This window comes from Eublepharis macularius, chromosome 6, assembly GCF_028583425.1.
Source record: "Eublepharis macularius isolate TG4126 chromosome 6, MPM_Emac_v1.0, whole genome shotgun sequence".
NCBI lineage: Eukaryota > Metazoa > Chordata > Lepidosauria > Squamata > Eublepharidae > Eublepharis > Eublepharis macularius.
The window spans coordinates 126,281,460-126,295,438 of NC_072795.1; the positions used below are offsets into that span (position 1 = coordinate 126,281,460).

Consider the following 13,979-nt stretch of genomic DNA (forward strand, 5'->3'; position numbering starts at 1 on the left):
GTCCATGGCTACAGAACACCCCCTTCCCCCTCCCTCCCCTGGCTGTCTTCTCCCAACTTGTGACTGCTTTGCTGCTCCGTGGTTGGAAGGAAGCCCTGCTGATCAAGGAAAGCTGGGCTTCCATTCGGGTTTCCAGAGCGACAGAAGGAGGGCAGACAGAGCTCAGGCTTTCCCCTGGCTCCATTGCCAGGGGAATAGATTGCTGGCGCCTGAGTGTCTAGATTCCCGATCCGAGCCCGAACGCCCCGATCCAGGCCTCTCCCGATCGCTGGATCATTGGCCGTGGCCGATCACGATCCGCCGGATCGCGATCGCGCGATCGCCATTATCGTGGGGGTTTTTCTATCGTAATGCGGATCGTGCCCATCTCTAACCCAGTCCACATGTGATGAAGGAGGAAAGGGAAGGAAAATTGGAAAAGAGATAGCCTTGAACATTGAGAGCAAAATTTTGCTGGGGGAACCTTTTTCGACAAAAGCTGGGTGTTGTGCACAACAGAAGGAACGAGCAGTACGCAAAGAGGCACAGGAGCCGAAATAGATTTTTATTTTTAACCACTTCAGTCATGGTATAATGAAAAAGCAGATTTTAAATAAAAAATCCAACTTCAGTGGCTCGTTCTCCATCAACAAGCATCACTCCAGTGGGAAGAAAGCTTCAAACTGGAGCCATAAGGGAAGTTAGGGTATAACTACTTAAATAAATAAACTTTGCTCAGGGAGGCAGTAATAAGGGGAAGGATCCACCCCAGTAAGTAAATAGCCTCAAGAAAACTCATGGCTGCATGTGCACACACCCATAGAAACACGGGTGTAGAGGCTGCTGAAGATGGCGGCAAAGCAGAATTTTTTCTGCTGCAGCATGGCTCAAATACAAATAAACAAAAAAAGGAGACGTGCCCAAAGCTATATTGACACTCTCTCCTATTTAAAATGTGAATGGGAAACTATTTTATGCATCCTAGGAAAATGTATACTAGATAATAAGATGGTGCACATACAGTATTATTATTATTTATTAAATTTATAGTCCACCCTCCCTGTGGACGGGCTCGGGGCAGATTACAACCTACTGATAAAAACACGTTGATAAAACGGTACATTAAATAATGATAAAAGCCAGGTTTAACAGCATAAAAACAAACTCTGCACTATGTTCTGACTCTGCACTATGTTCCAGGTTCACTTCACCCTTCCCTGCCAGTAGGAGCTGATACTAATCCTTGTAAATATGCCTCTGCTCTAGAAGTGATTGCTTTATCTCAGTGCCTTCCACACGGCAAGAGGCTTGTGTAGTTTCCCCCAGTGCTGCTATAGCTGCTGACACAGTATAGTAGCAGCAGGGCTTCTACTTGGCATGTTTTCCTGCAGTTTTCTCGCCACCAACACCAACACCCCCATGCCACCAGGGGCTTTTCCAGGTTGTTGTTTTTTAATGGTAATTAAATATGGTTATATCATTACAACAATCTGTGTATTAGGTTCTCTAATAGTAAATCTCAAGTCCCTTTCATTGCAGAGATATAAAAGTAAATCTCAAGTCCCTTTCCTTGCAGAGATATATCTTTCCCTTTATATCTCCACACTGAAAGAGGCTAGAGGTAGTTTTTTTAATGAAAGCTGGCAATTTATAGAACCTGATATAACAGATTATTATAATGATATTCAACTGTCAGTTTTTAAAAAGTTCCTGGGTGGTTGGCAGAGGAAATGGCTGCTGTGGGGATAGGAGTAGGGGAAAATGCTGCTTGTAAGAACCAGGAAATATAAACCTTCTTATCCACATGACAGCCATCCAAGCTTTGCTGTGATCTTTCCCAAAACTCTGCAGCAATTTGGGAAAGATCTTTGAAAAGCTGGGGAAATTTTGGGAAGTGCATGAATGCACCAAAATGCTCCAAGGAAGCAGGAAATAGTTCCTCAACTAGGATAATAAGATGGGAACATACAGGATGGGAGTAGAGGAGGGAAAACAGTGTCGTGCAATGCTCTAAGAATTCCCCAAATTTCTAAGGTTTTTACAATGCTGTTTCTTCTCCCATTTTGCTCCTGCAACTCCACTGAGCAAGGGCAGCTGCAGACAACCAGGCAAGACTATTCCCCACAGCATAGCGCCCGAGAAAAATAACCTGTTTGGAAACAACCTTTATTTAATCAGAGGGATGGCTTAACTAGCTGACACCTGCACAGCACAACATGGACATGTAGTTCCCTAGGAGGAGCCGCTAGTGACCACACCTACTGACTTGGCTACCACCAATGAGAGACAGCTTTGAGGATGGGGGTGATGATGCAGTGTGGGGGAACGAGCATGGAGAGAGAAATACCAGCGTAACAAACATTCACTCCTTGGTTTCCAGTTCCATTTGAGAAACCCACTGATTTCTAGTTGACCAACATGCTGGGAAATCCTGTGCCTACCAACAATAAAAAGGAAAAAGTTGGCTTGGTATGTTGGAGGGAGGGAAGGCATCCATGATTAGATTCTGTGAACTTGCCATATCAATAGTACTATGGGGTGCTGTGAACATTATGCCTATGTTGCCAGCACTGCCTCAGCAAATGCTGAGCGATTTTGAGGGCAGTGCCTGGGAAGAGTAGACTGAGTTTGGAAAGGATATGTCACTTCTGAGTGACACTTCATGAACTTCCCTTAACTTCTATGATAAAGACCATAGAGGCAGGGGGCATTCCTAGAGCGTCACTATGGAGGCTGTTTTCTGGCCATTTTTTTTTTGTCCTGCTCCTCAATTTCTCAAGGGTGGAGGTTCATCTGCCATGCCTATGGTTAAAAGAAGAGTTTCTCCACACATGTGCTCTTAGGTTAGTCCATTTCAGTTCCTTTAACAGTCTTTCTATTTCCCCAGGGAACATCACTTTTGCAAAGCAGACAGGGATTCTTCAACAGCAGAGTCTCAGCAAACTACAATCTGAAGTGCCCTTTGAAGAAAGCCACAACAGTGAGTGTGTTATAAAATCCACACAGGTCAGTAGGCTCTGGACACAGCAGGGGGATCCAGAGTGCTTGTCCTCTGTCATTTCAGAACACGATTGCCACTCATGCGTGGCTTGTTTGTCCCAGCACCACCATTCACACAACACCTATACCATTTTGGAACCACTCTTAATTTTTTACTATAGTTACTGAACCCTCACCAGTAAGGGAGTGCTCGCTTCAGCCTTCATGCACACAAGCCAAGCTTCTTCTTCCCTTTCTAAAGACAGCATCTCTATAGCTCATTCATTTTTGGATTGTTTTAAACACCAACGTTTAAAAATAATTATTTCACTTTCAGCACGCTCCATGTTCCATTGGAGTACATAGCTGTCCTGAGTCAAAGAAGCCTCGGCAATCCTGTTCTTCCCCGCATATCACTTCCCCAATCCTGCAAGGTGACTCTGCCCTTCTTCACCATCCATTAATTAGGGGAAGCCATGCCACAGCAGAAATGCCGGACCATGTGGGTATGTGGAAACCAGTATTTGAGATGGGGTGGCAGTGGAAAGGAAGTTGCCTGCCAAAGTCTACAACATATATTACATCACTGAAGAACTTTGGTTGCAGAATCCCAAGAAAACACAACAGAAGACGCAGCTTAGCCTCTGCCCGTGACTTGTGAAGACACCAACCCACTCTCAAATCTCATTCTTGGCATATACCTAACATCACTTGCGAGAGATATTATTTTTCTCAGATGAAAACTGAAATACATCGAACACTCATCCACAGATGTCTCCAAGCCCTAATTCTGAGAAGAAATCTGGAGGCTATTTTCACGTGGTTTCCTTACATGACTACATACATTTCACAACAGAGCCAACAGCAGCTCAGTGGCTCAGCAGCTCATGGGCTCTGGAACAGACAACAGCAGCTTCTCCCTGCCTACTCGAGTCGCAAACGGAAAAATGATGGTGTGCATCTGGAGGCATAAAACTCCTTTTCTGTGTCTGATGCAAAGTCTGCATGTTGTTTCCCAACAAACATATGGCCTTCGTAATGTGTAGATGGAGCCTAACAAATGGCATGCATATGACCTAGGCCTGGAACAAGAAATCACATTGTCTTATTCATCCATATGCTGTTATCACTTTCTGCGGGATAAACCTGTAAAATGTAACACTGGAACCAGCTCAACAACCTTCACACTACTATGCGAGGCTCCCTTCTATGCTGATAAACAGGGCTTTTTTTTCTGGGAAAAGAGGTGGTGGAACTCAGTGGGTTGCCGTCGGAGGAAATGGTCACATGGCTGGTGGCCTCGCCTCCTGATCCCCAGACAGAGGGAAGTTTAAATTGCCCTCCGTGCCGCTTGGTGTGGAGGGCAATCTAAACTCCCCTCTGTCTGGAGATCAGGGGGTGGGGCCACCAGCCTTGGGACCATTTTCAAGAGGTTCCGGAACTCCATCCCACCGCGTTCCAGCTGAAAAAAAGCCCTGCTAATAAGCATTCCTTTTGCTGTTCGGCAACCTGCTACCAAGAGGGGCAAGTTAAGGGAAAACAGAAAGCTAACTATCCTTCTTACCACATATTCATCAATGAACTGCCGGAGATCTTTGAAGCCCTGTTTCTCTGCAATGTTGTTGGGGTAGAGACCATACTTGTTGGCAACACTGTAGGCTTGCAGGGCTCCTGGGCATGTAAGCAGCAGGGCTGTGAGGTTCTTCAGTCCGTATTTTGCAGCAAAATGCAACAGAGTGGGCAGCTCTTCATCTCTCTGACCTGGGGGGGGGGGGGAAGAGAGAGAGAGAGTGCACATCACCTCAGGCTGGTCAAAACTAGGAAAAATCACACAAGAGACGAAATCATCTCAGGAGAAATGCCCTCCTCCCTAGAATTTGCCTCAATAATTCAACTGTTGGGACTAGAGTGCACTCGGGAACCTGGCTGCAAGCTCATACCTGGCAAAAGGTAAACTACAGGAGATGAGTCCTGTCTCTCCCAAGCACTTCAGGGCTAGTTATGCAAATAGTTCTGGCTGAAGTAAGACAAAAAATTTACCATTTAACACCTTGCTAGATTGTCACAACTAAAAGGACATAGGAAAACCAAACAGCTAAATAATTTTTCTTCTTCTTCAGGCAGGAAGCTCAGAACTGATTGCAGAAGGGGAGGGTAAGACTCCCAAAGGGAAGATTGTAAATTCTTAGGACATGTAGAAGAAGCTCTTTTTCACTTTTTTGTTTTTTGGCCAGGGAGGTACAAGCTATGAAGGACTAAACCTTTAGCAAAGGACCCAATCCTGATTACTCTCCTAATCTAATTTTAACATTGTTTAGGGTAAGTTCAGGGCTTAGAGGATTGTGTTTTCGCTTTTCTTTTTATCCTTGCTCAGCCTGAAGTTTGTACAGATCATATGTACTCCTTTTTATTTCTGTTTATTAAACTTGCTTATATGTGGGATTTCAAAGTCTGTGAACACACCAGGCCTATTTGGTCTTGTTATCTAAGCTGCAGTAAAAGGAAGGGGCAGGCAGTGAACTCACCATTCCTAGAGCACCATTCCAGGAGCAGGGAAAGTGCAAAGGTGCGACAGGTTATCTCCACACTAGACAGTACAAGCAAAGCGGAAGCAGCAGCAGCTAAGCGGAGCCTTTTGAACCGCAACACATATTCAGAGTGCTAGAAGTACAAACCCATCTAGCTGGAGATACTCTTTCAGATTTGTTGGTGGCAGTAGTTATTACCCAGAGAGAAGCGGATAACCACCAGGGGTAAGATGAACGGTTGCCTCACCGGGTGGAGACCCAGAACGGCAGCGAGGGCCTTTCCGATCTCCTAGAACCCAAGATAACGAGGCTTGTGAGACCGTTCTTCACAGTCTCCATCCATAGCTTTCAGACCTTCAACTCTGAAGGAACTTTTCTGAAGGGAAAGAGAACATCTGCCACAGAATACTGCCATATTGAAAAGGATTCTCTTCACACAGAGAAAAATCCTGGCCTTTCATTTCAGTCACCCTGTGTGAACTGAGAACACACTCTGGACAGGATCTAACAGGAATTCAATCTGGTGTTTGTTATCTCACTAGGGAGGCCTCCCTCACAAAGACAGCAGTTGCTTTGGGTCCACAATTCACAAAATGTATAAAGACACGAACCCTACCCAACTGCCATCTCATAATCAGTACTGATTTCACCAGGGGGTAGAGCAGGTAATTTTGTCCATCTGCTTTAAGTGCTTACTTTTTTAAAAAAGACTATGCTAAAAATGAAAGCTAAGAATTAGCTTGTTCTGGCAACAGATCATTATAACATTCTAATGCTATGGGGATCTAGCAATTCCTGGTTTTTCTTTTTAAGTCCTCTGCTGGAGGGAGGAAATGGCAGCTGCAGGGGCTGAGGCAAGGAAAATTTTTTAGTAGAAAAGCACCAATAGAGAATGCAATCTAGATATACCACATACACACACATGCGCATACAGAGGACCAATATTAACATGGATCAAATTCTCACACACCTCTGTGAGGTCAGCATTAAAACCACCTATTTGCAGGGATGAAGCAGTTACAAGAAAAGCATAAGCAGCCACAATTCACAAAAGGAAGAAATGAAAACCCTGGCTACAGACAACAGGCAGTTCTTCTGTTAATTCCTTCTGTAGCTGGTCTGCCATTAACTCTACCTCTTCTGTTACAGGATCCTCACTAACTTCTCCTGAGAAACTTATGATGCCCTAAAGTGCACTTTCCTAGAAACCAGAACAACAGATGTTATATTGGGTCTTGACAGACTCAATTTAACGTCTGTTATATTGGGTCTTGATATATGCTTTGATGTATTGGGTCTTCAGGGAGCTTTGACTCTTGAAAGCTTACACCCGGAAAATCTTGCTGGTCTTCAAAGAACTATTGGACTCAAATCTTGCTCTTCTATTGCAGACCAACATGGCTACCCACCTGAAATTATTTTCAAGGCACAGACACTGACGGGGTCTCCTCCACCACCCCTGGCCACATTGTCTGGGAAAGGGAACGCCTTAGTCTCCAACTGGTAACCCTAATGTCAATGCAGCACATTACTATATATACCAATAACCAAGTGGCCCTGATCTGAGGATACTTAAAACTGGAGATTGGAGTCATGAATAGATAAGATAGATCTTCCTTTTCACCTGAAAAATGCTCCAGGTTTGCAGAAAAATCTGAAATCTAAAAAAACACATTGGGGGCTAAAACACACACACACAAAGATAAAAGGAGCATCTGTGGCTTTAACCAGATGCCGTCAATGGTTGTTGCTAGTCTACCATAACAGTTTAGCCATTATTCCAGCCTTGGCTTCTGTCAGGAAAAGACAGGGGGACGGCCTTTCAACGGCTTTTGGGTCTTTGAGGGAGGGCTTGGGGGCAAGCCCAGAAGCAACCACTGGGTGACTTGATACCACATGACTTGCATGAACAACTCAGGCCTGGTTGCCTGCTAGTATTCAACAGCAGCCTCTCCAACACCACAATAATGTTAGAGCTCCAGAGTAGAATCTAAGTGACTCAGGTTCAAATTTCCTCTCTGCTGCGGAAGCTCACTGGGTGGCTTTGATCCAGACACTCTCAGGCTAACTTACCTCTCAGGATTGCTATGAGGATAATATGAAGGTAAGGGAAGGATGTAAGCTGCTTTGGGTCTCCGTTATGGAGAAAGGCAGTATATAAATGAAGCAAATCAAGAAATATAAGTGAATGGGGGGAGATAAAAGGTAAGGTTTTTAGTGAGTTTGAAGAGGAGGAGGACACAGAGAAAGCTGAGCATATGGAGACTGCCAGGAAGAGAGAAATAAGTAGTAGTAGTAGTAGTAGTAGTAGTAGTAGTAGTAGTAGTAGTAGTAGTAGTAGTAGTAGTAGTAGTAGTAGGGGATACAGGGAAAAGTAAAGTACATCCTGCAAGTCCTTGAAGGTTCCCCACCATGCAACTGGGTCACAGAGGAGAGGCCACCAGGTGGGAGGTGAAGATGGGGGCAGACAACGGTGGGTAGGAAGGAGACAAGAAAACAGGAAAAGGGGGGGGAAAGGAAAGAGGACACGGTATAAGTGGGGAAGATGAGATGCCCCCCACAAGTCCTTGCAGGTCCCCACTTGTAGCATGCCTATTTCATTGTGCAAGGCTAACAATGAGAGAGTTTTCCAAGCTGAGCTCCATCTCAAAGCAAAAGCTGAAGAGCAAAGCAAGTTTGTGTACATCCGCTCCTCAAATCGTACTAGAAAATACTTTGGAGTTTAAAAAAACAACCTTGGACAAATCACCTTTTGGCTTGTGTTGCATGGGATGGCAAAGCCTGTCCAATACTTATTCTCCGCGCCCCCCCCCCCCCCGCCTTTCATTCCTAAAACTCTATTAAGCCTTTTTCACAGAATGCAGAAGTATCTTTAGTACAAAAAGACTTCCAAACAGAAGGAAACACACGCATGGTATTTTTCCTATTGCCACCAACACCCACTTGTACTTATGTCTTCTTCTTCTAGCTGGTTTATTCCTAAGAGGTGCAAACCGCTTGCAGGAAGATTCTTCTTCAATGACTCCGTCAGGATCTTGTCCAGAGCTTCTGTGTTGTAAGGAACTACTTTAAATGCCTGGATACAAAAAGGCAAGCATTTGTTTATTTTATTTACTTGTAGTCCACCTTTCTAGCTAAGACTCAAGGAGGATTACAAAACCAAGCAACACAATAGGAACGGTGTAAGGCATATAATAAACATTGCAATAAGAGGTGGAGAAAACCAAGCCACAGAAACATTATCGGGCATGACAGTAGAAATGCAAAAACTGGATTACAGAAATTAGAAGACAATGTAGTAAAAACAAGAAATTCATACAATAAACATAGATCCAGAGGAGTTAGCCTTGTTAGTCTATAGCAGCAAAATAGTAAAGAGTACAGTAGACGATGCATCTGACGAAGACAGCTGTGGCACTCGAAAGCTTATGCTACAATAAAGTTGGTTAGTCTTAAAGGTGCTACTGGACTCTTTACTATACAATAAACAGTATCCTAAACTACAACCCTTGTCCCTTTATAAACATGTCCTCCCTAACAATTCAATTTTATATATTCTGCAAAACAACAGAAGTGCTGTAAACTTCCTGACCCCGTCAGGTTGGCCATTCTACCAAGTGGGAGCCACAACAAAGAATGTTTGGGTAAGGAGGACAGCTGCTGATCCTACCCATTTGTTGGGTCCCATCTTCAGACTTGGCTCAGATGAGTGCCGCTGTCAAAGTGGGGAATATCGGGAGAGACGGTCCTTTATTTATACCAGAAATATTTACGCCAGATAGTATTCACATTTTTCCATTACCATGAAACCTCAAGATTGTACAAGAAAGAAAAGATTGTTCCTTGCAGAGGAACTATTATGAAAGTTTCAATGGATCAAGATTCCTCAATGAATCACTAGGCATCATAAATGTAAACCAGAGTGATGCAACGGGGACTGCACTGTTGCAAAGTGAGGGTTATTGGCTTGTATTTGGCGGGATGTATGAACATTTTGGATATAGGATTAGAAAACAAGCCCTTAGAATCCATGGAATGATCATGTGGAGGAGGCAACTTGCTTCTGTTACACAGCTTCTAAACACACAAGCGCAGGGATTGTGGCTATGTCAACAGTTCTTTTTTACTCACTGTTTATTTCAAGCTACATGATTCTGTTGGAACGAATAGCGACAACGGGTGGGTTGATTCTGGTGCCATTCTTTCCATTTAGGAAATTTAATTCAAGGACTATGGAGAATAGCTTCCATTTAGAAGTAGCCTTCTTTTCACAAGGTCCAGGTAACACCTCCATTGTGGGGAGCTCTCAAGACCTCCCAGGATATCACTATGCAGATGCTCTGAGCTGAAACACATCTTTAATCTAGAAAACTCTGCAGTCCTCATTCTGTCTTATGCCACAAGTTCATCAGAGCTTGAACAGCCTTCCTCCAACTCCCCATCTTTCCTGGCCCTTGCAAGTAGTATCACCATCCACCCATTAAGCCTCCACGCTTCTCATGGCACATCGAACCAATTCTATTGGAGTCTGCCTTTCCCTGATCAGCAAAATCTATCATTTGTTGAGGAGCCATTTCTTTCCTTTTTAAAACATGGGCAATCTCATATCTACACTATAGTTCACCATCCGAGTAAGTGCATGCCAAATAGCTGCACTCTGGCTGATTTCTACGCTAAAAAAAATCTCGTCAAGTTTGGAACTAGGCACTTCGATTTCCATATGATTGCACAAATATCTCTGTAGCCAACCTTACATACAAACTGTATTACTTCAGAGATCACCTCCAAAGCCATTATTTCTACTGCCATGATATTGCGCAAGAACAACCGATCACAGCCCTTGTATTTAAGGTGAAGTATTCCAATGTTGGCTGATTCCGCACACGTTGGATAATGCACTTCCAATCCGCTTTATAGATCATTTGGAATGGATTTTTTTTGTGTGCGGAACAAAAAATCCACCTCAAATGATTGATGAAGTGCATTGAAAGTGCATTATCCAACGTGTGCGGAATCAGCCGTTATTCTAGCATTACGGGTTTTTAGCTCAGAGATTTAATAATCACTCCCTCTCTCCCACCCCATCAAAACCCACTTAAACATTTTACCTGGCACATGAATTCCACTGGATTTGCTGCAGAAGTCAGCAAGTCGCTGATTTCTTCCATGTCAGTATAATAGCTAATGTCTGCTTCAGCTACCATTAAATCCCCAGCATACAATCGCAGACATACTGTGCCAGGTGATAAGTCTGAGAAAGGGAAAAAAGATTCAGACCCATCACACAAGACCCAAATGGAAACTTACTATGCTAGAAGAAGCCATGGAGAAAAATGTGAGCAAATGTTTATAAGGTGAGATGACATTTATCTAAATTCCAGCCAAGAACAAAATGCATCTTGCAAATGAGAAAGCATTTCATCCAAAACGGCTTGACGTTTAGGACCAGTCTGTGGTTCTGTCAAATATACTTATATTAAGATTGTCTTTTGAAACATGACTGGTCTTTATTTCATGGAGTACCTGGTTATAGAGTCCTTCTTTACAATGACACAAAAGGCAAGTTGAACACACATGAAGCTGTCCCTTACTGAGTCGGACTCTCAGTCCATCAGTATTGTCTACTCAGAATGGCAGCAGCTCTCTAGAGCCGGGGTGGCCAAACTTGCTTAATTTAAGAGCCACATAGAATAAACGTCAGATGTTTGAGAGCCACAAGACATGATGCATTGAAATGACTTCAGATGAGGAGGTGGGTTTGAGGTAATGTCCTGAAAGTGACATCACAGGAAGGGGTGGGGTTGTTATGCCAATATAGATTAAGATCATATGCCAATAATCAATACTGAACAATACTAGGCCTAGCTTGTATACTCTCTAGATGAACTTTTAAACTTTACATGAACTTTCAGTGTATTTTTTCTATGTATAAGGTAATTCAACAGGTGTGCTTTCATCCTTTGACAATTAATTAAAATAGTGGACTCTACCGAGATTGATGTTCCTCTATCAGAGATTCAACCAATGGTGATCGTTCAACTTAACTTTTCTTGACACTTGTCAGAGATTTATAGTATTTTCCTGCAGTACAGATTATGACATAATTTTTTAACTAATTGGAAGGCTGTACTATGAAATTATGAATATTCAGTGAAGTGTCAAACCAATCAATATTTGTTTGTGCTATCATGTGAATAGACCCTAAATATTTGCATATGATTAGGTATATCATTGCAAACACAGAAAGAATAAGCAGGGTACTGATGGAAGAGATCTCTTGGGAGAATCTAGGTGAGAAACCATCTCTACCTATGTATTTCATAGAAACTTTGAGCAATGTAAACTTAGGATTTATTGAGAAATGTTAGTGAACTTATTTCTTATTGCCTTTCTATGTTCTATTGTTATAGGATTCATATTAATAGCCATTTATATTTTGATTGCTTGCTTCATTAAAAAACTAGGGTGTATTTTCAATAAAGTGAAATAAACTCTAGATTGGTGTCTGTGTGTTTGATGGGGAGTTGCAAAGCAATATTGAACCCTATATAAATAAATGTACTGATAAACAGCTGGTTCAAAGAACTTATCTGTTTGACAGGTCTAAAGACTAACTGTTTTCGGCTTCCCCGGAGAGAGATCCATCTTTCTCTTGGCAAGTTGAAACTTGGTTTTAGACACGGGAACTGTCTCGTTACAGGGTTTTGGTGCAGTATGCTGGAAGTGACATCATTGGAAGAGGCGGAGCTTGGGAAGAGTCATCACCTGACTTTTGGCTGTGACATCACAAAGTGCTAAGCTTCGCCCCCAAAGTCCCCAGATATTTTCTGAGTCGGTCGGACTTGGCGACCCTGACATTTTTATTGAAAATATGAAAGACATGGAAAGAAAGAAGGAAAGAAAAAAGGAAAAAGGAGGGAAAGACATGGAAAGAAGGGAGGGAAATAAACTAGACTAAAATAAAATGTATGGCCACGGTGATACTCAGAGACCTCTGGGAGCCAGACAGTACGTCTAGAAGAGCCACATGTGGCTCCAGAGCTGCAGTTTGGCCACCACTGCTCTAGGGTCTTAGGTCAAGATCTTTCACATCTTTTAACTGTGGATGCCAGACATTGAATCTGGGACCTTCTGCATGTCAAACAGATGCTCTGCTGCTGAGCCACAGCCTCTCCCCAATTCTGTGCATAGCTATCATGTGGATGAACGGCAACAGCAATTGCCACAAAGCCTACGCTGTTGACATGGGAGCGGCATTCAGGCAACAGAACCCAGTGAAATTAATCCAAGATTTGTGAGGCTAAGCATGGTGTCATTAAACAGAGATTAAACTGAAATTGAGAATTTCAAATCTGTGAAATGCAAAAAAGCTCAAGTTCACCTTGGCACCTGTATTCAGATATCTGAGGAAACTGGAGTTTATTTCAAGATTTGTTAAACCTGGAAGTTTTAATTGCATGCCACGCGCAGGGCAGAGGGGCCAGAGAAGTATACTCAGACAGGTCAAACAAACAGTCGGTGCTCTGTTAGAGTATAACTTGGGATCATGTCTGAGTGTAGCAACATACTTAGGGAATGTTTGTATGTTTGTGTATCATGTAAAATATACAAAACTGCTTTTCTCGGTGTTCTCTCCCAAACATATGGACACAAGGGGTCCAAATACTCCTCTGAAGGTTCAAGAGTCAAAGATATGCTCATCAGATTGTAATGTCATGTGAGTACAATTTAGCATGGCTATTCTGATGTGAAGTATTTCCACTGAAGCTAAATAACCTTTCATATTTGAATAAAAGCCCCCATACATTATTTTAAAACACCACACAATGAAAACGAACAGTGGTTTCTCACATTCTTTCAAAAGTGAAGGCAGCAGGAAACACAAGTCAACTTCTGCTTCCTGTAAAGGCTGCTCTCCCTACGCCTGGAGAGCATGCAACAGCTCATAAGACATGGAAGGCTCAACTTCAGACATTACACACAAAGGCAAAAATATAGAGAGAGAAAAAAAAACAAGAACCGTGGCCTTAGCTCTAAGCAATCTAATAGTGACCTATTTTGGGCTTACACAGACTTAATTTTAGCCTTCCACACTTGCATGAGACGAGGCAGCAGCTTCCGTTTACAAAAGACCTGAGGCTAATTCACCTTTTTGCAATGAGGAGCAAGGTTTGAAACAAATTTCCTCCACAGAGATGCATGTTAGCAACAGAGGGAAAGTTTTTTACCTACCAGGTGTACAAACTGACACTGTATACTCATTCTCCAACCTGGAAGGGACTCGCACGGACTGACAATGCTCAGAAGAAAATTCCACTTCAATTTTTACTTGGCTATCCAGCTTACATTTTAGAATGATGTACATTGTTGTCCGCACCTAGAAGTAGAACATCTTGATTTATAATCCAATAATATCCAGGGGCACAGTCAGCTTAATAACCCCCATTCTCCATAAAATGTTGGGCTCAAGTAAAGCGTAATATTAAAAACATA

General features: G+C 42.8%; 1 protein-coding gene across 2 annotated transcripts in view; it reads right to left on the reverse strand.

Annotated features, from left to right (window-relative positions):
* The window catches only part of PIK3AP1 (phosphoinositide-3-kinase adaptor protein 1), a 64,177-nt gene that overhangs the window by 25,775 nt on the left and 24,423 nt on the right, over positions 1-13,979 (reverse strand). For both annotated transcript variants that reach the window (XM_054984190.1, XM_054984189.1), the window contains exons 4-7: positions 13,719-13,863; positions 10,595-10,737; positions 8,430-8,562; positions 4,523-4,719 (exon numbers count right to left, since the gene is read on the reverse strand). In XM_054984190.1, coding sequence (XP_054840165.1) covers positions 4,523-4,719; positions 8,430-8,562; positions 10,595-10,737; positions 13,719-13,863 — 618 coding nt within the window. The remainder of the gene's footprint in view (positions 1-4,522; positions 4,720-8,429; positions 8,563-10,594; positions 10,738-13,718; positions 13,864-13,979) is intronic.